General features: G+C 40.3%; 1 protein-coding gene and 1 pseudogene across 4 annotated transcripts in view; both read right to left on the reverse strand.

Moving 5' to 3' along the window:
• Positions 1 to 2879: 2879 nt before the first annotated feature.
• PRPF3 (pre-mRNA processing factor 3) overlaps positions 2880 to 25555 on the reverse strand; it is a 23217-nt gene continuing 541 nt past the window's right edge. Inside the window, exons 1-16 of one of the 4 annotated variants that reach the window (XM_005867381.2) lie at positions 24969 to 25120; positions 20994 to 21183; positions 20243 to 20373; positions 18125 to 18271; positions 15504 to 15587; positions 15046 to 15266; positions 13731 to 14037; positions 12977 to 13143; positions 11710 to 11789; positions 10436 to 10579; positions 9210 to 9309; positions 8924 to 9037; positions 7845 to 7963; positions 7480 to 7563; positions 5761 to 5822; positions 2880 to 3242 (exon numbers count right to left, since the gene is read on the reverse strand). In XM_005867381.2, the coding sequence (XP_005867443.1) occupies positions 3096 to 3242; positions 5761 to 5822; positions 7480 to 7563; positions 7845 to 7963; positions 8924 to 9037; positions 9210 to 9309; positions 10436 to 10579; positions 11710 to 11789; positions 12977 to 13143; positions 13731 to 14037; positions 15046 to 15266; positions 15504 to 15587; positions 18125 to 18271; positions 20243 to 20373; positions 20994 to 21138 (2052 nt within the window). In that variant the 5' untranslated portion in view covers positions 21139 to 21183; positions 24969 to 25120 and the 3' untranslated portion in view covers positions 2880 to 3095. Of the gene's footprint in view, positions 3243 to 5760; positions 5823 to 7479; positions 7564 to 7844; positions 7964 to 8923; positions 9038 to 9209; positions 9310 to 10435; positions 10580 to 11709; positions 11790 to 12976; positions 13144 to 13730; positions 14038 to 15045; positions 15267 to 15503; positions 15588 to 18124; positions 18272 to 18895; positions 18992 to 20242; positions 20374 to 20993; positions 21184 to 24968; positions 25121 to 25555 lie in introns of those variants that run through there. The other 3 variants (XM_005867380.2, XM_005867382.2, XM_014540700.1) reach the window with 3 other exon arrangements.
• Positions 22099 to 22849, reverse strand: LOC102239391 (annotated as a pseudogene).

Genomic DNA, 25555 nt, shown 5'->3' on the forward strand with positions numbered 1-25555 from the left:
GATGAGATGGATGAGGTTGCCCAGAAAGTGAGGTTCTACAGAACTGTAGTGGAGATATATATCTCTGACCAGAAATTGAACCCACAACCTTGGCGTTATTAGGACAAGGCTTTAACCATGTCTTAAGTCACTATGAATAACACTGCAATAAACATAGAGGTACATATATCTTTATGAATAAATGTTTTCAAACGTTTTGGGTAGATACCCCTGATTGTCAGGTCATATGGTAGCTCTCCACCCCTCCTACCTATCTTGTTTTTGTTGTTAAACCTCACCCAAGTATATTTTTCCCATTGATTTTTAGAGTGGAAGGGAGGGGGAGAGACGGAAGGAGACATCAATATGAGAGATACATTGATTGATTGCCTCTCACATGTGCCCTGACAAGGGCCTGGGATCAAGCCTGCAACTGAGGTACGTGGCCTTGACTGGAAATCAAACTCGGGACCCTTCAGTCTGAGGGCTAACGCTGTATCCACTGAGCCAAACCAGCTAGGGCCTACCGATCTTGATGTGGCTTCTATATATCCCGAGTTGTAAGATTTCTGTTCAGCTAGATTTGGGGCGATTCTGAATGATGGTTGTTCTGTACTTTAGTTGGAATTTTGATGTGGTTGTGAGAGGTTCTGAGTACCATGTTTACCTACCCTGTATCTTGACCAGAACCCCTCCTCCCCCCAGGTTTGAAGGCTTTTTAAAAAAAATATATACTTTATTGCTTTTTTAAAGAGAGGAAGGGCGAGGGATAGAGAGTTAGAAACATCGATGAGAGAGAAACATTGATCAGCTGCCTCCTGCACACTCCCCACTGGGGATGTGCCCGCAACCAAGGTATATGCCCTTGACTGGAATCGAACCTGGGAACTTTCAGTCCACAGGCCGACACTCTATCCACTGAGCCAAACCGGTTAGGGCTTGAAGGCTTTTAAGGACAGGTTATTAATTGCTTGGGGGCAATGTTGTGGGCTACAAATTAAAACCTTTGATCTGGCAAAGTGAGACAACCATGGCCTTCAAGCATATCAATAAGCATACAGTGTCAGTGTACTACAGAAGCAGTAACAAGTCATGGATGACCAGCTCCTCTTCTAAGATGTCTTCCTGAATTGCTATGCCAGAAAAATAGAGAAATACTATTTGGAGAATAATATACCTTTCAAGATTTTGCTTACTGTTGATAGTGCTCCCAGACATCCTCTTTTTATTGGTGATCTTCATCTCAATAGCAACGTGGTGTTTCTCCCTTCAAACACCATCTCTTTGATCCAACCAATGAATCAAGGAGTTACAATAGCTTTTAAGGCCTACTACCTGAAGAGGACCTTTTCCCAGGCTATTGCTGCAACTGAGGAAGACACTGAGAAGACACTAATGCAATTCGGGAAGCATTACATCTACGACTGCATCAAGGACTTGGCTTGGGCTTGGGGTGAGGTAACAAAGGAGTGTATGAACAGCATCCTTTAAGAAGACACTAAAGAAGTTCATCTATGATGTGAAAGTGTTTCCCAAGGATAAGGAGGTTATAAAAATCAACGAGGCGCCCTGGCCCGTTTGGTTCAGGGAATAGAGCATCAGCATGCAGACTGAAGGGTCCCGGATTCGATTCTGGTCAAGTACACGTACCTTGGTTGCAGGCTCCTCCCTGGCCCGGGCCCTGGTCGGGCCTCGTGCAGGAGGCAACCAATAGATGTGTTTCTATCACATCGATATTTCTGTCTTTTCCTCTCTCTCCCACTCTCTCTAAAAATCAATGGAAAAAATATCCTCAGGTAAGGATTAAAAAAACAAAACAAAAATCAACAAGGCTATGGTTGAAACAGTAAACAACGTTAACCTGGGTGTAGATGAGCATGACATTGAGGAGCTTCTAGAGATGATTCCTGAGAAACTGAGTATTGAAAGTTTAAAAACATGGATCCCATCATTAAAAGGTTGGTCCTTAGGAAGAAATTCAGAAGGCATTGTTATCATAGATGATGGCTCTATGCATTATTGCCTCTGAAGACTTACCAGTGGGAAAAGGATTGTGGATTTTTTAAAATCAGTAAAGAGAGGAAATAATGCTAAATTCCCATTCCACTTTACAAATTGACCCATAATATCCTCCTTCAATGTTCCCTCTGCATCCACTTCATTTCCTGCTAAAAATAGTTAGCCCTGGCCAGTGTGGCTCAGTTGGTTGAGTGTCGTACCATGCACTGAAAGGTCACCAGTTTGATTCCTGGTCAGGGCACATGTCCAGGTTGTGGGTTCAATCCCTGGTTGGGGTGCATACGAGACAACCGATCGATGTTTCTTTCTCTCTTCCTTTTCTTTCCTTTCTCTAAAAATCAATAAAAACATTTTAAAATAAAAAAAATTTTGAACGGAGAATCACTGATCAGCTGCCTCCCGCATGCCCCACACTGGGGATCGAGCCCGCAACCCAGGCATGTGCCCTTGACCGGAATCAAATCTGGGACCCTTTAGTCTGCAGGCTGACGCTCTATCCACTGAGCCAAACCGGCTAGGGCTAAAATAAATATTTTTTTAAATGACTACTTAGCCAAGACCAGAAGTAATCTGTCTACCTCCTGACTCTATTGAAGGCTGAGAGATGGACACTCATTTGTTTCCCCCTCACCTACTTAACACCCCTTTTTGCTTCACTCTGCTCCAGGAAAACCGTTTTAGCACTCTTGCTCCAAGATGAGGCCAGAAAATTTCCATTAGACCTCAAAAATATATACCCATTCATCCTTTCATTCATTCATATATACATAAGCTTCAAGGACAAAATTTTCTTTTTCCACAGCAATTGCTAGGAGTCTGGAGAAAAGATCACCTGAAGACCCAAACTCCAATACCTATGTGTATGAAAAATATCATACAAATTTTAAAAATAACTCTTTAATCATATACACATAAGGGGAGTAAAGGGCAGCACCAGGCTGACAGGGGAAGAGAGCAATGTGTTCTCCCTTTGTCCCAATGTCAGCTTGGCACCGTTCTGAGATCACACACACAAGTGGGCTGGGTTGGGAAGTAGCATAAGGGAGAGGCCTAAAGAGACATAGGCAAGAGGGTGGAAGCAAGGGCTGGCAGTAGTCTCAGTCAGTAGACTCCAACACCGATTCACTTAGCGCAAGGTCCCAGTAGTGTTCAGCCCCATGCTTTTTGAAATGCTCCCGAGCCATGTTCTCTGTAGGGCACTGTTTAAACTTCATGTCCCCAAAGCTCCGGTCTTTGGCTGTACCCTGAGAAAGAGACAAAATTTGTAATAACGACACTGCAATTTCTAGTTTAAATCAGATATTCTTTCATAAAACCTAAACACTTGTGTAGCAATGTGCCTAGCTGAATATGATTTGATGGTAAAAAGAAATTCTAATCTCCACCTCCTTGGATGTTGCATGAGTTTTCATGAATTTATGCATACGGGTTTGTTGGTCTTTTTTGACTGAGTGGAAAAAGAGGAGTTCTGTGCTCTGGTGCTTGGGTGGAAGAGCAAGTCTGGAAGGACTATGGATGGTGAGATGGGATGAACTTGTCTCCCACCAGGCCTCAAAGACTAAATTTGGTCTTTTTAGGACAAAGGTGCTAGAGAACCAGAGGCCAAAAGGACTCTTTTCACAAGACTTAGTGAGACCCTGTGTACAAGAAGGAGGCTTTGGGGCCCAGTGACGAAGAATAGAGGGACAAGGGGGAGAGGGAAATGGGAGCCAGGGGGACGACCTCCAGAGAACTGCAATAGAAAAAGACACTGGGTGGAAGCGCATTCTCACAAAAGGCACCAGTAGCAACAAGTCAGAAAGTGCTACCTCAAGAGACTTCCAGGGATAAGACTCCAATAAGGAGGCTAGAGCAGAACTTGGCTTGTTTTTGAACCTGAGACACAATTTCTGAGGACACTCAGATAAATGGAAGAGATGAAAAGGCGGGATATTAAATATGCAGGTGGGGACTTATGAGACAAAAACGAAGGATACATGAAAAACAATTAGTAGCAATTACGTATAAAAGAGTGGTCTTAAAGAATCAGGGAATCAAAAGGGAACTATTTCAGTAAGTGCTTTTCTTTGTTGTTAGAATTTACTTTTATTTTTTTAAAATATATTTTATTGATTTTTTACAGAGAGGAAGGGAGAGGGATAGACAGTTAGAAACATTGATGAGAGAGAAACATCGATCAGCTGCCTCCTGCACACCCCCTACAGGGAATGTGCCTGCAACCAAGGTACATGCCCTTGACCGGAATCGAACCTGGGACCCTTCAACCCGCAGGCCGACACTCTATCCACTGAGCCAAGCCGGTTAGGGCTAGAATTTATTTTAATAAGCATTCACTGCTTTTGTAGAACATTACTTTTATAATACAGAACTAGTTACTATACATGAGCACATTTAAAAAATTGCCCTAGCTGGTTTGGCTCAGTAGATATAGTGTTGGCCTGAGGACTGAAGGGTCCCAAAATCGATTCCAGTCAAGGGCACATGCCAGGTTGCGGGCTTGATCCCCATTGTGGGGCTTGCAGGAGGCAGCCAATTGATGATTCTCTCTCATCACTGATGTTTCTATCTTTCTCTCCCTCTCCCTTCTTCTTTGAAATCAATAAAAATATATTAAAAAATAAAAATAAAAAATAGAAGGTACACATGAACTCAATACAGAAGAACAAAATGAAAACAATAATCACAAAGGTAAAAATATTTACAATGTATAAAGTCTATTTTGGAGTGGGAATAAAAGGATTATTGTACTATATCAGGACACGGATAGCTACTGAGAAAAAAAAACTTTTAATGTTTCCTAGAGAAATAGGATATTTTATGCTTCAAAACAGGAGAACAATGCTTACTTCACAAATTGGTCTGAATAAGCATATTCATTCATTCATTCTTCGGAACTAATACTGCTTCACTAAGATTTCAGGAATGAAAAAACTGTATAATCATAAAAAAGTTCTATTTGAAGAGTGATTTAGTTACAATGAACAAAATACAATTACACAAATAATCTAATTAGGTTCTCAAACAAACAACAAAATACCTGACAATAGGGAGGGAAAAATTGCATTTACATAAAACAGTATTGGATATTAAACATGCCTCACCCAGTTGCACAGCTAATAAGTAGTACTGCCCAGACTCCCCAGCTTTATATTAAGTTCAGTGTTTCTTTTACTATGTCCGTCCAAAGGAAAATCCAACAATTACCTTCCCTCTTTACAGGCCTCATCTATGACTATGAAATAGCTCAACTGAGAATTTGTGATCTTGCCACTGGTTTTCCATACTCTTTTCCAGATGGCAGATACTAACATGATCTTCAATTTAACTAAAATATAATGAGTTAGAATTTGCTACCAAACATTTAACAATAAATTCCCTCCCCCTCCCCCTCCCCCCAAAAATCAAGAAACACAAATTACTTAAGGGATTAGTCATTACTTAATTTTACCATTCCATCACTCCATTTGAATAGTACAAACAATCAAGAATTAAAGTTCTGCTTCAGTGTTTAATAAAGAATCACCTTGCCCTAACTGGTTTGGCTCAGTGGATAGAGCGTCAGCCTGCGGACTCAAGGGTCCCAGGTTTGATTCCAGTCAAGGGCATGTACCTTGGTTGCGGGCACATCCCCAGTAGGGAGTGTGCAGGAGGCAGCTGATCGATGTTTCTCTCTCATTGATGTTTCTAACTCTCTATCCCTCTCCCTTCCCCTCTGTAAAAAAAATTAATAAAATATATTAAATAAAAAAAAGAATCACCTACCTCCCAGACTAGTACACATTTGTTGGTTTTCTTCACAGCCTCCTCATCGGATTCCTCATCATCTGGAAAAGACAATATAGCTAAGTCTTGCTCTAGATATAGACTAGAGACCAAAATTTAGGTTCTAAACAAACAATGTTCAAATCTACCCAAATTATTTTAAATATTGTCACCCTTTACCATGAGTTGGGATCAAATGTCTTCTGTTTCTCTTTACCCCAAATTAGACTGAAAGCTTTAAATAGGCAGGAAAATTAGTTAATTCAACAAACATTTATTGAGCACCTACTATGTGTCAAGAGTTGTGCCAGATACTGGGAATAAGTAGATAAATAAAACGAGCAATTAAAAATAAAAACTTGTCATGAGCACTTTGAGAGCCAGGCTTCATATGCCAACATAAGAGTCCATTCTCAAGGAGGTTTTAGTCTAATGGAGGAGGGCAGATATATCAAACAAAAATAGGAACACTTATGAAACAAAATATAGGTCAATTATAGTAAAAAATATACTTTGTGCCCCGCCACCGTGGCTCAGTGGTTGAGCATCGACCTATGAACCAGGAGGTCACGGTTCAATTCCCTGTCAGGGCACATGCCCAGGTTGCAGGCTTGGTCCCCAATAGGGGACGTGCAGGAGGCAGCAGACCCATGATTCTCTCTCATCATTGATGTTTCTCTCTCCCACTCCCTCTCTGAAACCTATAAAAATATATTTTTTAAAAAAATAAACTTTGTAAGTTTAAAAAATACTTTAAGACCAAAATGTTAGGTAAAATAAAGTAAAAAAATAAGGCTCTCTGTATGTTAAATGCCAACCAAAGTTTTCAAAGAAAATAATGAATACTGATGGAAGAATGGTGGCCAAGAGGATTTCAAATATACATATTTGATAAGATAAGTTGGGCAAAAGAATGAAAAGTACATTTTCTTGAACAAAGCAGGAAGCTTTTTTGATCTGAAAATCTTTTTTTTTTTTTTGCCTTCAACCCCTTAACAATTTTTTTATCAAAAAATAATACAGCCCTGGCTGGGTGGCTCAGTTGGTTGGAGCATTGTCCCATATACCAAAAGGTTTCAGGTTTGATTCCTGGTCAGGACACGTAGGGAGGCAACTGATCGTTTCTCTTTCACATCAATGTTTCTCTCTCAAATTAAACACACACACACAAACAACACAGACAAGGCCCTGGCTGGGTAGCTTAGTAGGTTAGAGCATCATTCAAGGTTACAGGTTTGATCTCCTGTCAGGGCACATACAAGAATCAACCAATGAATGCATAAATAAATGGAACAACAAATTGATGTTTTTTTCTCTCTCTCTCCCTCCACCCCTTAAAAAAAAAAATTTTAAAAACAGCCCTGGCCATGTGGCTCAGTCAGTTGAGCATGGTCCCACACACCAAAAGGTTGTGGGTTTGATTCCCGGTCAGGGCACATGCCTAAATGGTGGTGCAATCCCAAACAGGAACAACCAATGGATGTTTCTCCCTCTCTCTAAAATCAATAAAAACATCCTCAAGTGAGGATTTAAAATAAAGGATAAAATAGACAATGCACACATGACCATGTATGAATGTCTAGCATATTCATAGTCCTAATGGGTCTTTCTAAAATTCCTGAACATTATCCAGTGTTAGCAAGAACGTCAGGAGGGGAATTGATGAATGGACACAATACCATCCCAACTCCCACTTAAACCCCTCTAACCCCCATTCACCATCTCCCTTTGTGTTAGATGTCTGTTCATCCCACTTTATCCGATGCAGCATAAGACGCTTAAATTTCTTCTGGGACTTTGGGCCTGGAAACAGAAAAGAAGAATTTTGCCAAAATTGTGGAAGATGGTGGGGTAGAAAATAACCTCTGAGCTCATTCAATGCTGACATTAATATGGTAGCTGAAGCAATCCCAGGAATCATATCTTAGGGCCTTTTACTCCAATAAACACAAAGCAGAGGCCCAGGATATTATACCCGGGTATGGTTCTAAAATAGTATCCTTTTCTCCTTTCTCCCACCATGCTAATCACTTCAAGGCACAGGGTTGCCTGGGGACAATCTCCCTCAATTTTTTCAGACTCACCCCCTTCCACTACTACCACGTTGACATCCTTGTGCAGTACCACCACCCCTGTCAGGTACAGTTGCCCAGCATTGGCCTCAATCTTGAACTTCTTGGCTGGGTTGCTCAAATTTCGAACTCTGGAGAAGGGAAAGTTTAGTTATGGCTTTCATTTTAGCATCGGTAGCTGCCTGAATGGAATGGCAAATAAAAAGATGAATCCAAAATGATTTTCTGTCTAAAAACAAAGGTCTTTGGAGTAAGCAAATACTAGTATACTAATGCTTAAAAGGTAGAACTGATGAGTCTAGACATATTTCTACTGTCTTATACTTCTCCAAAGTCTAGCACTCCACCTTAAAACAAATAACAGGTAATCAAAATTTACTCTAGATGCTTAGAATGTAGTTACAATGCTATCCATAAAAAATTTCTAGGATACATGAAAATCTGTTAGTAGCAATTATCTATAGTGAATGGTCCTAAGGGATAGAGAATAGGAAGGGGACTTCCCCTTAAGTGCCCTTCTGTATTGTTAGAATTTTTTTTCTAATCTGAACAAGGATTCACTACTTTTATAATAAATATATCACTTTTATAATAAAGAACTAGTTACTAAAACATTAAAAAAATAGAAGACACACAGGTACTCAACGTAAGAGAATAAAAACATTAAATCAACACAAAGGTAAAAAATATTTACACTGTATAAAGTGCATTTTGGAGTGGGAATATCGGTAAAAGGTTACTGCAATACATCAGGATAAGGATATAGTTACTGAAGAAACTTTTAATGCTTCCTGGAGAAATGGGGTATTTTATGCTTCAAAAATCATAGATGATCTTTAGTTCACATCTTAGCCTGAACAAATACACTCACTCATTCATTCTTCAGAAATATTACTGGTCCACTAAGAAGCCTCAGACACAGAAGAGTAAGCCTTTAACTGTCACCACTGTAAAAGATTTACTAACTCCTCTTTACACTAAGGTCATTTAAGGAGTAGGGGCTGATGTTAGGTATGCTTTTAGACCACAGTGATTCTGCCTCAAGGACTTGGAAATGTTCTACGGGAAAGGCTGCCAGTTTGAACACCTACCTATATACAGATATGTGTACCCCCTGTGAAATGTCTTCTTTAAGCTTTTTAATTTTCTTGACCTTTCTCTGTTCTGCTGTAAGTTTTCGGGCAGCGTTGGCCTCTTCATGCGCTCTGTCGTGACAGGAAGGACATCCACAAATGAGAAAGGCATTGAAGATCAGAGGCAGGGCTGAGGGAAAGAGAGAGCAACGGAGGACTCTCCCCTCCCTTCAAATGTGGATCCCCCAGAAAAGTTTGGGAAAAATACCTGCCCTGGGTTTCCACCCAATCCCATGGCACTTACTTCTGTCTTTTTGCCATCTGAGCTCTGACATGCGCTTCTACCTTCGTGGGGTCTTGAACAGCTTCTGTTCCTAATACTTGCATCAAATTAGAAATTCTCACTGCAATGGAGAGAGGACAGAAATCAATCTCCCAAATCGCTTCTTCGGCTGGGATAACCTATCCTCTCTTCTCTACCAATTCATACTGTTTACATATTTCAAATCTGCTGAAAACTCACTTCTTCTAGGAACTCTTACCTTGAAAAGACCATACAATTAACTCAGTATTTGTGGATGTTCACACAGTTAATCTAAATAGTTGGCATGCATTAAATTTATAAAAGACAAGGAACTTAATTTTTTAAAATGTCCTTATTTTTTATTATTTTTATTATTATTCTTTTTAAAGAAACTTTAAAATTTTTTAATTAATTTTTTTAGAGAGAGAGGGGAGTGAGAGAGAGAGGAAGAGAGTAACATCCATTTGTTGATCTACTTATTTATACGTTCTTTGGTTGATTTCTGTATATGTCCTGACGGGGAATCAAACCAGAAACCTTGGCTTATCGGACAACACTCTACCAACTGAGCTACCCAGCCAGGGCTATTGTTTTCTTTTTTTAGTTGAATTTATTGGGGTTACACTGGTCAATAAAATTACATAGGTTTCGCCTGGCCAGTGTGGCTCAGTGGTAAAGTGTCGATCTATGAACTAGGAGGTCACAGTTCGATTCCTGGTCAGGGCATATGCCCAGGTTGTGGGCTCAATCCCCAGTGTGGGGAGTGCAGGAAGCAGCCGATCAATGATTCTCTCTCATCATTTATGTTTCTGTCTCACTGTCCCCCTCTCCCTTCTTCTCTGAAATCAATAAAAAAATATTTTAAAAAATTACATAGGTTTCAAGTGTACAATTCTACAATACAGTATCTGCACATTGTATTGTGCACTCACCATCCAAAGTTTAGTCTCCTTCCATCAACACTTATCCCCCATTTACTCTCTTTCACCTTGGGAATTTAATTTCTTTGGTATTTTAACTCTGATAACAGCATTTAGTGAAAGATCCTATACATAACAGTGCTCACTCAAAATCTATCTGAATAAGGAAAGATGACAGAAAATTTGGAAAAGGAAGAAGAACCAATAAATGATTCTGAGGAACAGAATATAGAGAGATGCTAAAGTTCCTTTAGAATTGCAGAGATCAACATGCCACCCTTTCATCCCTGCTTTTAAAAAATGTACCTTTGGGTTCTGGAGGAGGCATCAGGCCCAGCCTGACTTTCTCTTGTAGCTCCTTCTGTGCTTCCCTCCTTGTTTGCCTTCGAAGTTTCTTCTGTTCCTTCTTGGTAAGATATACTCCCAGAGTAACTGGTGTGTCATTGTCGACTGTTAATCAGAAAAATGAATGTACTAAAGCAATAAGCATATTAGAGGGACATAGGTGTTATATCAATCACATTAAAAGAATCTTTAGTTTACCCCTAGACGGTTTTGTTCAGTGGATAGAGCATTGGCACATCAATGTTTCTCTCTGTCTCTCCTCCTCCCTTCCACTCTCTCTAAAAATCAATGGGAAAATGTCCTTGAGTAAGGATTAAAACAAAAAAACAAACAAACCAGAATCTTTAATTGTTTTGGTTATTTTTAGGTAGTAAGGTTTTATTTTTAGACTCTGATTAAATAAAATTCAATATTATACCTTGTATTAGAACTCAAGATCTCAATCTATTTTTCTGAAGTTACTGGAGATACTGCTATTGGCAAGCAAATTTACTAATTGAGGTATTATCTCCTCTGTTCATCTCAAACCTGATAAAAACATTAAAGTGTTTTATAATCCACATAACTCTTTTTTGTTGTTAATCCTCACTTTAGGATATTTTTTCCATTGACTTTTAGAGAGAGAGGAGGGAGAGAGACAGGAAAGAAAAGGAAACATCAATGTGAAGAAGACACATCGATTGGTGACCTCCCACGTGTCCCCACTGGGGCCTGGGATCAAACCTATAATCCAGGAATGTGCCCTTGACCGGGGAATTGAATCCACAACCCTGCAGTTCATGGGCTGATGCCCTAGCCACTGAGAAAACTGGCCAGGGCTGTGCTAATAAACCTTTGCTACAATAATGATAAAGAGAGAGAAAGGCTAAAGACAAAAATTGAAGGACAGATATTTAGAGCTGGTGTACAAGACTGGAGTTGGGAGTCAACACTATGGCAAAAGCCCAACTTGTAATATACATCAGTGAGGTCCTCTTGAAATTAGGCCTCAGTGCTCTAAAGCTGCACTAATACTGTAGCTACTAGCCACATGTACCATTTAAATGTAAATCAATTAAAATTGAATAAAATTAAAAATTCAATCCCTGCTATATTAGTGCAACTCAGTTTTTCAAGTGCTCAATAGTCACATGTGGACAGTGGCTACTATACAGATAGAAAACATGTCCATTGTCATATAAAGTTCTATTGGTTAGTACTTCTTTAGAGTCTTGACTAGGTAATCTATATATTACCTGGAGGGTTGAGCTGGGCTGGATGTTCAACAAGATTTGTGATTCCAAAATAATCTTCTCTCTTGGGATTTTGCTCTGTACTAAAATTGGAGGAAGAAGAAAAAACAGGATATGTGGGTAGAGATGATTCCGAGAGGGGGAGTCTCAGAAACACAATGAAAAAATCCACTCTCTATAATGCACTCAAGCACTTTTTAGTATTTGCATATCTGTAATATGTAATTACATTACACATCATTTTCAAGATGAGAAACTGGGTCCCACTAAGGTTGGATGCACTCTCCACACCAGTTATTCTCGACCTTTCTTCTACTCTAACACCCTGATAGATACCACATTCTCTCATTAGTAACATTAATTAGTAACATTAATTGGTTGACAAAGAAAGGGTAGGAAAGGCTGAAATACAGTTTCCTAAAGCCATGTATCAGGATGATGAAGGAGATATAATTAATGCTCTCCAAATGTTTCTTTTTAAACATTTTTATTTTTTAAATTAAATTTATTGGGGTGACAATGGTTAATAAGATTCTATAGGTTTCAAGTGTATATCTCCACGACACACAATCTGCATACAGCATTGTGTGCCCCCGCATCCAGTCAAACCACCCTGTTACTATATATTTGGCTCCCTTTACCCTTTTCCAAATGTTTCTTATATGCTTTATTAACCATTCTCTCTCCCATCAACTAAGAATCCTTGCTCTATTCTAGAACTGGATCTTTAAGAAACATAAACACCTATTATAAGTAACAAAAAATATAAGAAACAAGTATGCTAAAAACAAATAGCAATATATAACAAAAGCAAATAATTTATAGATCTGCTCTTTTAGATTGTTTGTGCCCATTTCTCCTACATTAACCAAAAAAACAAACAAAAATAACTCATACAACATATTCTTTTTAAGTATATGAGCTTGTGTACAGTTACCTATTTCTCTTGGATTTTAAATGTTTACTTAATGCATAAGTGTCATCTCTTCCATTAAAACTCTAGTCTTATTAAAAGGAACTAACAAGCCCTAACTGGTTTGGCTCAGTGGATAGAGCGTCGGCCTGCGGACTGAAAGGTCCCAGGTTCGATTCCAGCCAAGGGCATGTAACTTGGTTGCAGGCACATCCCCAGTAGGAGGTGTGCAGGAGGCAGCTGATCGATGTTTCTCTCTCATCGATGTTTCTAACTCTCTATCCCTCTCCTTTCCTCTCTGTGAAAAATCAATGAAATATATTTAAAAAAATAAATAAAAGGAACTAACAAACTCACAGGTCAAAGCCATTGGGGATGATATAAGAATCCCACCACTCAATTTCAGGAATATCTCCTTCCTTTAACTCCTTCTTAGGAGCAATGAGAGCCAGCCTAGTTGAAGTATGGATGCCTGTTTTTCGAGCTGCTTGTGAGATCTCTGCCTGCAGCTTTTCCAGTTGAGCCTAAGGACAAGATAAACCAAGAAAGGAAGATAAAACATGGAGTGGTAGAATCCCAAATTTTAAAACACTCCCCTGTTAAACTCTTTACACTTACTGTCACTAGTTCATAATTTCTGAAAGCTTAGAAAAAAGAGCTGTCCTGCTTTATTTTATCCTTTACTTAATACATCTCACCCTCATCACTACTTTCACCCAATGTGTGCCTGCAGCAAATGTGCAGAAATTGAATGTTATGAAAACTTCATTCTGAGAAGATAAAAACAAGGCAAAAGTCATTGAATATACAGTCAATTCAACTCTCCGAGTGTGTGGATTGACTGCAGTAAATTTTAACACCAGGACAGCTTTCCTCAATCACTCAAAGGGTTTTCTGGATTGTCTTCCTCCACTATTATTTGGATGTGGAGAATTTTCAACTCAATTTTATTTCCACCTAAACAGAATGTAATTAGGAAGACAAATTATCTAAAAATCCAATTGCCTAAAACACAGAGAAATGAGTTGACAGTATTTTAAGACTCTATTCAATGTCCTTTGTCGCCTTCCTAACTTCTTTGGAGTTCTAGGTTATATTCTTATCCAGATACCTTTGTCCGTAACCGCTGGGCAATCTTCTCAAATTTGCCCTTGTCATGGAATTTAAAAGTGCGTCTCTGCCGCTGGGAAGGGGCAATTGAAACTCGGGGGTCAAAAAAGGTATTGGATTCCATGTCTTCTGATGGCTTTTCTTTAAGCTGTTGCTTGAATTGTTCCCTCTTCACCGCACGAATATTGGCCTTTAGAGTAGGCATTCGGTGTGTCAGCTCTATCTCCTTGCCTGTTGCATCTACAGTGCGACCTTGCTCATCGAGAATCAGTGGTGTAGGTTTAGTTTGATCTTTTAATTCAACTTTCCTGAAAAATAGCCCACACAGAAATAAATTGCATATGGAACAATAAGGCAAACAAAAAGCAAACAGAAAATAAAACAAATCAAAACCCAACAAACACAACCAGGTTACCCAATTCTAGGGAACATAAACCCATAAGTGAGTAATAATATCTTGACTGAAAACACCAAACTGGTTATTTGAATATAAAGTACAATCAATGTTGGACTTGGACTTGCAACATGCATTAGCCAATTGAATGTATGTGGAAGGAACTATGTGTGCTAGTTCTAAGCCAAGGTCTTAAGAGATATCTCACTCTCACGCACTACTGTGATCCATCACAGGAAGAACTTGGAAGCCACTGACACAGAAGATTGAGGAAATGCAAAGAATAGACTTGAACCGAAACTCACAGCTTGGAGCCAAGTCCAGCAGAGCCAAAGATGACTTGCACACTTGTGAGCAAGAAAATAAATGTTTATTGGAATGCACTGAGATGTCAAGGTTTCTTAGAAAGAAAAATTGACTAATATACTTTGCATGTTGACTTTCAAAAAAAAAAAAGTACAATCAGATTAAACAAACTGATAGATTACATTGATATAAATTTGCAATCCTATCTTTCTTTACTCCTGAATTCTTGGGTCAGTAAGGGATGCCATACCAATCGTAAATGCTAAAGATGAAGTTTATCATCTTTACCCAGTTATAGAGAACACTCAGATATGGTCTCACCTAATGTAGTTTATTGGATAGAGCTGAGTTAGGAACCAGGAGACCTGATTCTATTTCTAGCTTCAATATTAGATGAATAATCTTAACCTCAGTCCTACCAATTATAGAAATATTATAAACTCTACAACAGGGAAGCCAAAAGAATAAATTCAACTGGTATTTACTGAGTTTATGTAAGAAATATGTAACTGTGAGAAATAATTTAGGTTCCTTGGAAGAAGAGGATTAATGACATTCAAAGGCATTTATTGCTTCTCAAGCTTCAGAAACAGGGTTCCATGAAATAGATACTCACGGGGGAGCAATGCCCATGGCATGAAGATTGGCCAGGCCCACCATATTGGCATTGCCAATGAGCCCTGGCTTCAGTGCCAGCTGGGCTTGGATGCGGGCTTGTAGTTCAGCTGCTTTCCTTGCCTTCTCAATGGCATCATTCATGAAAGTGGCGGCCTGGGAGGGCTGAATAGTGTTGCCAATTGGAAGTCGCTCTGGTTGAGAGGAAGAAGGAGTCTTTGGCTGTGAGATGGGTAAAAAGAAGTCAGAATTAGATGGAGAATTAGATGGATTAGGCAGGCAGGTAGATAGGTGGGTGAGCACCCATGCACACACGCGCGCACACACACGCACATGCACACGCACACCCAGTGGTAGACTGGAGTGAAACATGCAGGCACTTCTGGACTCTCATTTGAATGGATGGCAAGAAATTCTGTGTTAAAGATTCTTCTTTTCAGAGTAATCTGGGTATAATACCTGAGGTGTAGGGGGGCTGATGAAACTCAGTTGTTTTTTCCTCTCCTCGATTTGTCGTGTTGCTGCCTCCATCATCTGTTTGATCTGCTCTCGGGAATAGGGGAGAGTTGAAAAGCTGTTAATGACTCTTTTTTATTTCTCCCATACAAGTTCCTAAATCCAAAGGGCTTTCAGGTCTAGAGGCTTAAAATTTTTTGAATGACTACATCACATTCTGCCTGTATCATAGGCTAGAAAATTTAGTAAAGATGAATCTACATAGCTAAGCACTAAAATTTTTCAACCTATCTTCCCAAGGCAGGACTGGTATGTTAGGTAGTAACATAGCTTGATGACTAAGACTTTGGAGTCAGAGAAACCTGAGTTTGAATCTTAACTCTGCCACTTAATGCTGTGTGACCTTGGACATGGTATTTAATCCCTAAACCTCCAAGTGTCTAAAAGGGGTAAAAACAGTAACACATACCTTACCAAAGCTATTGTGAGCATTTAAATAACATATGCAAACTCATAACATAACTTCTATTCCTAGAATAGAAATCATCATGCTTTTTTTTTAATCAGGTTATTGGTCCCTGAATTACTTGTTTGGGTAACCAGAGATGACAATACAAAGACCTGCTTCATAGCCTCTGTAAACTCCTTGAGGACACAATCAAATAAACTCTTCTTAAATTTTCCAAGAGAACTGGTGTCAAGGGGCTCCAAGATATATATATATAAAATTTTATTGATTTAATTCAGAGAGAGAAGGAAGGGTGGGGCGAGGGGACTGGGGAGGGGGGAGAGAGAGAAACACTGACTTGTTGTTCCACTTATTTATGCATTCATCAGTTGCTTCTTATATGTGCCCTGACAGGAGATCAAACCTGCAACCTTGGAGTATTGGAACAACATTCTAACCAACTGAGCTACCTGGCCAGGGCACTCCAAGATATTTTTTTAATTTATTTATTTTTATTGCTTAAAGTATTACAAAGAGTATTACATATGTTTCCTTTTTTCCCCCCTTTAAATTTATTTTTGGTGGAAAGGAGGGGGAAAGACCGAGAGAGACAAAAACATCAATGTGAGAGAGACATATTGATTGGTTGCCTCTGCACACACCATGACCGGGCCGGGGACTGAGCCTACAACCAAGGTACGTGCCTTTGACTGGAACTGAACTCAAGACCCTTCAGTCTTCGGCCAACACTCTAACCACTGAGCAAACTGGCTAGGGCAACTTTTTTTTTATATATATATATATTTTTTTACTGATTTCAGAGAGGAAGGCAGAGGGAGAGAGATAAAAACATTAATGATGAGAGAGAATCATTGATTGGCTGCCTCCTGCACACCCCCCACTAGGGATCAAGCCTGCAACCTGGGCTGTGCCCTTGACTGGAATTGAACCTGGGACCCTCCAAGTCCGCAGGACAATGCTCTAGCCACTGAGCCAAACTAGCCAGGGCAACACATTTTTTTTTTTTTTTGGGTAGGTAATATATTTACATAGTTCAAAATGTAAAAAGAACAAAAGCTGCCCTAACCAGTTTGGCTCAGTGGATAGAGCATCGGCCTGCGGACTCAAGGGTCCCAGGTTCGATTCTGGTCAAGGGCATGTACCTTGGTTGCGGGCACATCCCCAGTGGGGAGTGTGCAGGAGGCAACTGATGGATGTTTCTCTCTCATCGATGTTTCTAACTCTCTATCCTTCTCCCTTCCTCTCTGTAAAAAAATCAATAAAATATATATTTTTTAAAAAGTACAAAAGCTTATATTGTGAATTCTTCCACCTCATTCTCTACTAAAAAACATCATTATCAGTTTCATTCCTTTCAGAAATATCATATAAGCAAACCTATCTACCCAACAGAATATATCCATATATATTCCTCCCAAGAAATTTTAACTGGTCTAAGAAACAGTTACTGCTTATGAGGTATCAAAATTGTCTAACAGTGACCATTAAAAAAAACAAACCAGGTAATTCCTATTAAAAAAATTAAAAGTCAACTTGAAACTATTTAAGTGGATTATACCTTCTCTGAATTGTTTTTGGAAATTCTCTTCTGCCATCAAGCTGAATTCTGATTATTTCAATAATTTTCTCAATGACCCAATGAGGTAGATAACTGGGTAAATGACATTATGTAACACACCTTGCCTGCCACATAATAGGTGCTCAGTAAATGCCTTTCATTAACCTTCAACTGAAATACTCCTGGCTAATCCAAGGAATGATGAAACATAAAACAGGAAATGAAAGTTCCCCAATACTAAATACTAATACACATCGAGGCCACAGTAAATCTGGATCCACATATCTCTTGCTTCTCCAACTCACAAAATGACTGTTTCCAGTTCTTTTTTTTTTTAAAAAACCTTTACCTGAGAAGTGAGGATATTTTTTCCATTGATTTTTAGAGAGTAGAAAGGAGGGGGGAGAGAGAAACATCAACATGAGAGAGACACATCGATTGGTTGCCTCCTGCAGGAGTCCAAACTGGGGCCAGGTATTGAACCTGCAACCGAGGTACATGCCCTTGCCCGGGAACCAAACCAAGACACTGTTTCTCGGGCCAACGCTCTAACCATTGAGCAACCGGCCAGGGGTGTTTCCATTTCTTAATACTAACCTGGAGCTTAGTCAGCATGCCAGGGCTCTCTGAAGGAGGCCCAGGGATCACTTCTGGCTCCTCTTCTACCTCCTCAAAACGGGGTATCCGTCGCTTCTTTACTCCTGATGATTCCTTGGAGATCTCAGAGTCATCACCAAACACTTCCTAAGGGAACCCAAGATGAAAGAAGAGTTGTATCCCTGCCCATGGGAGAAGAGAAGAATCATCCTAGTTCCTATCAACATTTTGTGGCATTTCCCAGAGTCTTCTAGACCCTCCACCAAATGGACCATCTCACCCAACTTCATCATTCACCCACTCCAGTCAAGCAAATTTCATCCCCATGTCCTTATCAACATGCCCATCTCAAGGTCTTTGCAAATGCTACTGCCCATATGTGTAATGCTCTCCCTCAACTTTCCCACAACCCCTGTTCCAATTCCTGCCTAAAACTCACCTCCTCCAGGAAGTTTTCCTCATTAATAATCTCATCCCATACTGATCAAACTGTTGTTTCGCCTCCTCTTAGCACTTAATAGCTTGGTTTATACTATGTAAAATTACATTCTGCTTGCCAAGTGTTACATCTTTCAATGTTAGTACTTTCTCCCAACTAGAATCTAAGCTCTTCCAGGACAGGGGCTTTCTCTTTCTTCTTCAGTACTCCCCAATAACACTTTGTTCTTATCAAACAATGGGAACTCATTGTTGACTAACTTGCAAGGTGAATTTAACAGGACCAAGAATGGCCAACTGGAAGGGACAATGGGAAAAAGCAAATGTACACACCGGTGGTAGGCTTTGGGTGACATCCCCTCTTCACTAGGAGGGCTCGTGTTTTGCAAGGACATATCCTCGGCCAGGGGTGAGCGCTTCCTGGAACTCCTACAGTTCAAGAAAAAGGACTCTCCCATAATATATTGTGTGGGGTTGGGACGTGAATGGACCAAAAAGGGACCCATATCCCAGGGCTACCTAGATACCTCCTTCAAGAAACCGTTTTTATTAATCCCACCTAAGCACTTATACAGCAGCATGCCCTATCATAACTAATGTTCACTCTACAGATCTGTGTACACTGTGTATCAAGCATTCCCCTTTAAAGATAAAATTCAACAAAAGTCTACAGTCAACCCTAAAATTTACATGAAATTGCTACTCATATTTTATAATTTGTGATTATTTTGTTGTGCTCCCCCGACCCTCAACCCTTAAATAGCAAATTCCTTTAAGGCAAGGACTAGCTCTTATTCCGCTGATCACCCTCCAATGCCCTAAACACAAAGAGTGCATGAATGTTTGTTTCTCTTAGTTCCATAGCCTGGCCAGGGACCAAGCAGACATTGCTTATTCACCTTTTGTGCCTCAGGAAAAGCAATAGGATAGCCAAAGTATCAAAAGCACTTTGGAAGGTTTGACAGAAGTCACAGAAAGATTTTTTTTAAAGATAGAGACAGAGAGCAAAGATATATAGAGATCAGCTACTTGATACTGCAAATATTCAAAGAGGCCATGACCAATCAGCAACCATAGAATAAAAAGTGAAGGAGGTAAGGGAGTAATGATGGTCCCATTAAGTACTCTACTCATGGGGCCAGATGGCTAGTAAGATGCTATATAGAAAAATGGCAGGCTCTCCAGACAAATAATAAATAGTAACTGTTGTTAGGTATTCCATCTGTAAGTTCATTGCAAAGAAACCTCTAAAAAGGAGCAACAATAAGGTCTACACTCAGGTAGCAGTGGAATCACATTCTGAAGCAATCTATTAGGCATCAAGCGAATCGAAGCATAATATCTTAGATCAATCAATTTTTAGGTAGTAGTAAAGGTGGGGGGAGGGGGAGAAAGAAACATAGGGAAACATGAGAACCAAAACCCCTAACTGTATATGAAAATAGGACAAATTTATCAATTGTTTCCTTGGAATATTTCAACCCATGAACTTAGGTAGTTCATTACCATAAGATGGTGATAATACAAGTTAACCCCCTCTGCTTTCAGCTCTAAGTAAGGACCTCTCTTGAATATTAGGTATTCTAATAGTGGATATCAAAGCGTGAGCCAGGTAAGCTCAGGAACTTTGTTACCATTCAAAACACTCCCGAGTTCATCAGATAGTTAACTGTAACCTACCTTTAGCTCTCGTTTTCTGCTCCTGTCACTGCTAGACTTGGAATGTCTAGAGCTTCGGCCTTCCTCTACAGCCTCAAACAGTTTGTCCACAAATCGGAGAGTAGAATCATCAAGAAAAGGTTTCAGATGGTCTAAAAGGAAAAAAAAGAGGTGGTAGGGTTAAAAAGGTAAGAGTACTTTAGTCTAATACTAGGCATATAACAGACACCAACACTGGAAATTTATCCCTGAGGGAGAAAAATCTTTTTAAGTTCTTTGTAGGATTCCCATAAATCCTCTTACACTGAGTAACTTCGCCCTATGAGGTAAAAATATAGTTATAATTCTTCAGAGTAGGAGGTAGCATAGCCAGAGCAATCTATTTAAGTTGAGCATCAAACTTTGGATGAAAAAAATCTCCCTAACTCTTCCCCAAATAGCAGAGATGATCATTAACAAAATCTATCTCCCTCAACCTTTTCATAACAACTTCTATATATTTAGATGTCAACCTGAATCTGAATGTATCCACCTCTCTTTAATATATTTCTTAAGTAAGTTTAACTTAGGTAACTCAGGACAGTGGTCAAGGGAAGTCAGTCTGAGATTCAAAATGTCACAAAAATAAGAAATAAGAGAAAAAGCAAAATCAGTTGAGGTATTTTCATTATAATGCAAGAAAAAAAAAATGTAGCCTGATCCTTTTGGGAAAGTTCAAAGCAGTCTTTGGGGTCATCTCATGGTCAGTCAGAAGATTCAGAAAGGTACATACCAGCTGCCTTCTTCTTGTCCATGCCCTTCCCCACACAGTTCAGTGCTGCTGTGACGACTGTGGGCTCTGAGAAGCCCAGTACCCTCTTCACTGTCTTCTCTATCCATGGTTTTAGCTCATCCAGCTCCCTCTTCGACAGCGCCATTCTTCAGGAAAAGGAGGCTAGCTCAAATGGAGTTCTATACAGCACCTAAAAAGAAATCAGGAAAGTCTAAGTTAGAGGATAGGAAAAGACCGAAGTGATTCCAGGCAATGGTTAGTTAGTACATCATTATGCTTAGGCAGTTCCTCCACTTCATTTCAAGCCAAATACTTTACCTAAAACGCATACTTCATAGCAAAAAGAACTCCATCCTGTTTGATTTTTAACCCTAACTCAGTATCAGTGGGTCAATGAAATTTGTGGAATAAATAAACCAACCCTGGGAATAATCTAGTCTGAAGAATGAGTTCTAGCCCTGGCTGGTATGGCTCAAATGGTTGGCTGTCCTCCTGGCATGGAAAGGTTGCCATTTCAATTCCCGGTCAGGGCACATGCCTGGGTTGTGGGCTCAATCCCCGCTTGGGTGCATGCAGGAGGCAGCTGATAGATGTTTTCTCTCTCTCGCTTCCCCTCTCTCAAAAAAATCCAAAAAGATAGAGTTCTAGCTTCTTTTTTGATCCTGTCATATCAACAAGGACTTGTTTTATAACATGAAAACAAGATTGAAAAAAGCCCACCCAGAGTTTATCTTTTCTACTTCTAAGCAGGCATTCCTTAGCTTAGTGGTTCTCAACCTGTGGGTCGCGACCCCTTTGGGGGTCGAATGACCCTTTCACAGGGGTCGCCTAAGACCATCGGAAAACACATATATAATTACATGTTGTTTTTGTGATTAATCACTATGCTTTAATTATGTTCAATTTATAACAATGAAATTGGGGATCACTACAACATGAAGAACTGTATTAAAGGGTCGCGGCATTAGGAAGGTTGCGAACCACTGCCTTAGCTCAACCCAGACCTATAGATTCCCTTTAAGGGTTGCAAGTAAGGGAGGGCTTATCCAGGTCAGTTTATCCTATATTAAAGCTCATAATCCTTAAGACTATTTGGTCACATTTCTTTTTTTTTTTTTTTTTATTGTACATCTTTATAATTTCACAAACAACTGTGACAAATCATTCGGCATCTCGGTGTTTCTATATCTGGGCAACTTAGATCTTATTCATCAGCCTGCTGAACTGTTCCTTTTTCAAAAACATAGATACCATCCAAAATTTTTCTGATATTCTTTAACTATTGTGGCTTGCTGAATCAAAGCAGCTGAATTTGATATAAGTTCAATGTCATTTCCTTTAAGAATCAACTCATCTGTCTGGGCTTGAGATACTGAACAAGTAATGCCTGACCTCATCCAAACTCTACGGATGTATTTTTCACCCAAGAAATTTCTAATTTCAACAAGAGAACCATTCTCCTGAATAACGACGTTGATGGGGAAGTGAGTGTACACAGACCTCATCTTGTAACGGAAGCCCAGTGTAACACCCTTGACCATGTTCTGTACATGACGGCAGATAGTGCGAACTGAGGCCAATTCCTTTCTATTCCCCCACCACTTGTCAACCCAGAGCCTCTTCTTTTTCTTTCCAAGGAGACTTAGCTCTACACTGATTTGATTGAAGTCCCTCCACAGGGTGCCTCTGGGGTCCTTCACAATAACTGTACGTCCCTTCAGAGTGATGTCCACAGTCTGATTGCTGAGAATGGTCTTCATCCTCGCAGCAGATGCGGCAAAGAGCTGGTCACAATTCTTTGAACTCATATTCATCCCAGTGAGAATTCTATATCCAGATAATTTTCTCTCATGTCCTACAGCAAGCATGTCAAACTCGCGGGCCATATGTGGTCCACAACAAATATTTCTGTGGCCCAGCCAATATAACGGTATGTAAGAAACTTTTTAATAAAAATTTCATAACTTAATTTTTACAATATCCTGTTATACATAATAACGAACTACAATGTTCGCTAATGACCGATTACTATAATCGTGTTGTATTCATTTCCTTTACGCGCCTTACGCGCAGGCGCACCATTTCTCTCCATTAATACTAGCAGCGAATATTTGAACAGCCAACTGCCACATCATTAGTCTTGTACTGACTTGTTTGGTGTGCGCAACAGGAAATATTTTGCTTTCGGAGAACAAGAAAAATAGGTTTATTTGTGTTACGCTTATTAATTTGTGCAGTTATTCAGTGTCTGGTAAGTTAATGTTCAAGAAAAAATATTAATTTTTATTAAAATGTTCTGTTATTTTATGTGAACGATGACTCATTTGTGTCAGCCCTTTGTATTCAGCATGTCCCTATCGAAATAAACCTACGTTTCTATGGAAATTGAGTTTTTGTTTGTTTGCAGCCACAGACACTTACACCTGGATTACTTGGCCCTGGTGGCCTTGGAGTGTGACATGCTCGCACCAGAGCATTGCCCCAGGGCCTTGAGGTTCTGCTTCCCGACAATTGTCGGCAGTTTGTCTCAAATAAACCCACAAGTTATTTACAGACGTGACTGTTTCTTATGCTAACACATATAACAAATAGCCCAGGGCCTCAAAATGCCGCTGGCAGTGGGTCGGTTCCGGGACTGTGACCTGAGCATCTGACATGACGACACCGCTCCTGTCTTCTCTGGCGCTACACGGAGACAGGACACTGCCGCAAAGCCCCAGTGACATTAGCTTCGACATACGTTTCTATGAAAATTGAAGCTTTTGTGTTTTTGCGGCCCACATCAACTTAAACCTTGTTTATTTGGCCCATGTTAGCCTTTGAGTTTGACATGCTTGTTCTACAGGGTCTCTGTCAGTTGACTTGATAAGAGTAAATCCCTCAGCTCAGAAAGGAATACCCTCATTTGGATGTTCTAGCTCTTTGCTTTTTTCACCTTTATTCTCCTACTATTTAGCTTAGCAGAGAAAACACTATCATAAAGGACTCTCTACAACAAATCCTTGTTACATAATGCAAGCTGGTATAATTCTTAAACATTATTCATGTTTCCATTCTGATCTCCTACCTAAATCTCAACTCAAAACTCATGGGCCTGGCCGGTGTTGCTCAGTGGTCGAGCATCGACCTATGAGCCAGGTCAGGTTTCCATTCCCGGTCAGGGCATATGCCCTGGTTGCAGGCTCAATCCCCAGTAGGGGCATGCAGGAGGCAGCTCATCAGCGGTTCTCTCTCATCACTGATGTTTCTATCTCCCTCTCCCTTCCATTCTCTCTCTAAAAATTAAAAAATATATATTTAAAAAACAACTCATGAGCATAGAGAACATTTTATTTCCCTGACTTCCTCCATAATGCCTAAGTCAGTAACTGCACTGACCTCGATTTCCAAGCTAACCTCCCAGCAGTGCAACCTATCAAGGTCTAACCTAGGAATCAATCTTTCAAGATGTTTTAAGGTATCTTTTCTCCTAAAAGATCATCTGATTAACTTTTACTTTCTTGGCAGGTTTATCCTCTTTAAGATCTGTTGTTAAACAGTTGTATTTAATTTTGGCATAACCATAAGCAGCTAGTAGATTAAAATCATGAAACTAGGAGTGAAAAAGATTTTATGCCTCAGTGACACATTACAGAGACAGTTCTCTCTTCACCCATCACGAAATAGCAGTATAACCTACCAATCTCTACATATTAAGTGTGTCCTGCTCAAAAGCAGCACATTCAGATACCAGAGTGAAGAAAAGAGCTCACCATGAACCGTTGCAACACTAAGCCTCTACTATTTAGCAGCCTTCGGGCAAGTGAGTCCCTCTAAGCCTCAGTTTACCCATCTTACAAAATGCGGACAACGGCCATACCTACACTGCACTTAATCCGTTCAATAAAGATGTACGGTGTAACTACCAAGTGCCAAGCAATACGCTGGGTGCTGAGGGTATGTACACCAGTGAACAGACCAGCGAAGAATGCTCGCCTTAAGAGTGGTATATGCCAGCCAAGCGGAATCACAGGCGAGAGGGTGCACGCAGTGTGGAAACCCACAGCAGCGAAGGAGGTTCCGCTCATCCGATGCAAGGGGTGCCCAAGCACTAGGAACAGCTGTATCCAAGTCCATGTAAGATGACGTGCACACGGAACAGGCAGTGGGCAAAAACCAAAGTCTCACACAGTAACCAGCTTTGTCACTGATCAAACGTTGAACAATAACCGAGTGGGAGGGGGTGTTTGCTATGAGGAGGAAGGAGAGGAAGGCGGAATGATGTCTGAATGAGCGGGGAGCAGAACCCAGTCTTCGGAAGGACTTCCTCACGCCGGGCTCTTCTTCACCACAACCCGAGCCCCCCTCCCCCCGCCCTATCCTTCCCTTCCTGCTCCCTCCGTCCCTCCGGCGGGTCCCGAGCCCCCCTTGTTCTACCCAAACTCCCCATTTCTGAGCTAGTCTCCCAGCCCGTCTCCTTCCCGCCCCCGCCCTTTCAACAATCTCCTTCTCAGCCGTCCTCCCACAGCGCCTGGTGCTCCTTCGGCTGCCTGCCCGCAGAGCCTGCCCGCGGCGATCCTCCT

This window comes from Myotis brandtii, unplaced genomic scaffold (assembly GCF_000412655.1).
Source record: "Myotis brandtii unplaced genomic scaffold, ASM41265v1 scaffold250, whole genome shotgun sequence".
NCBI lineage: Eukaryota > Metazoa > Chordata > Mammalia > Chiroptera > Vespertilionidae > Myotis > Myotis brandtii.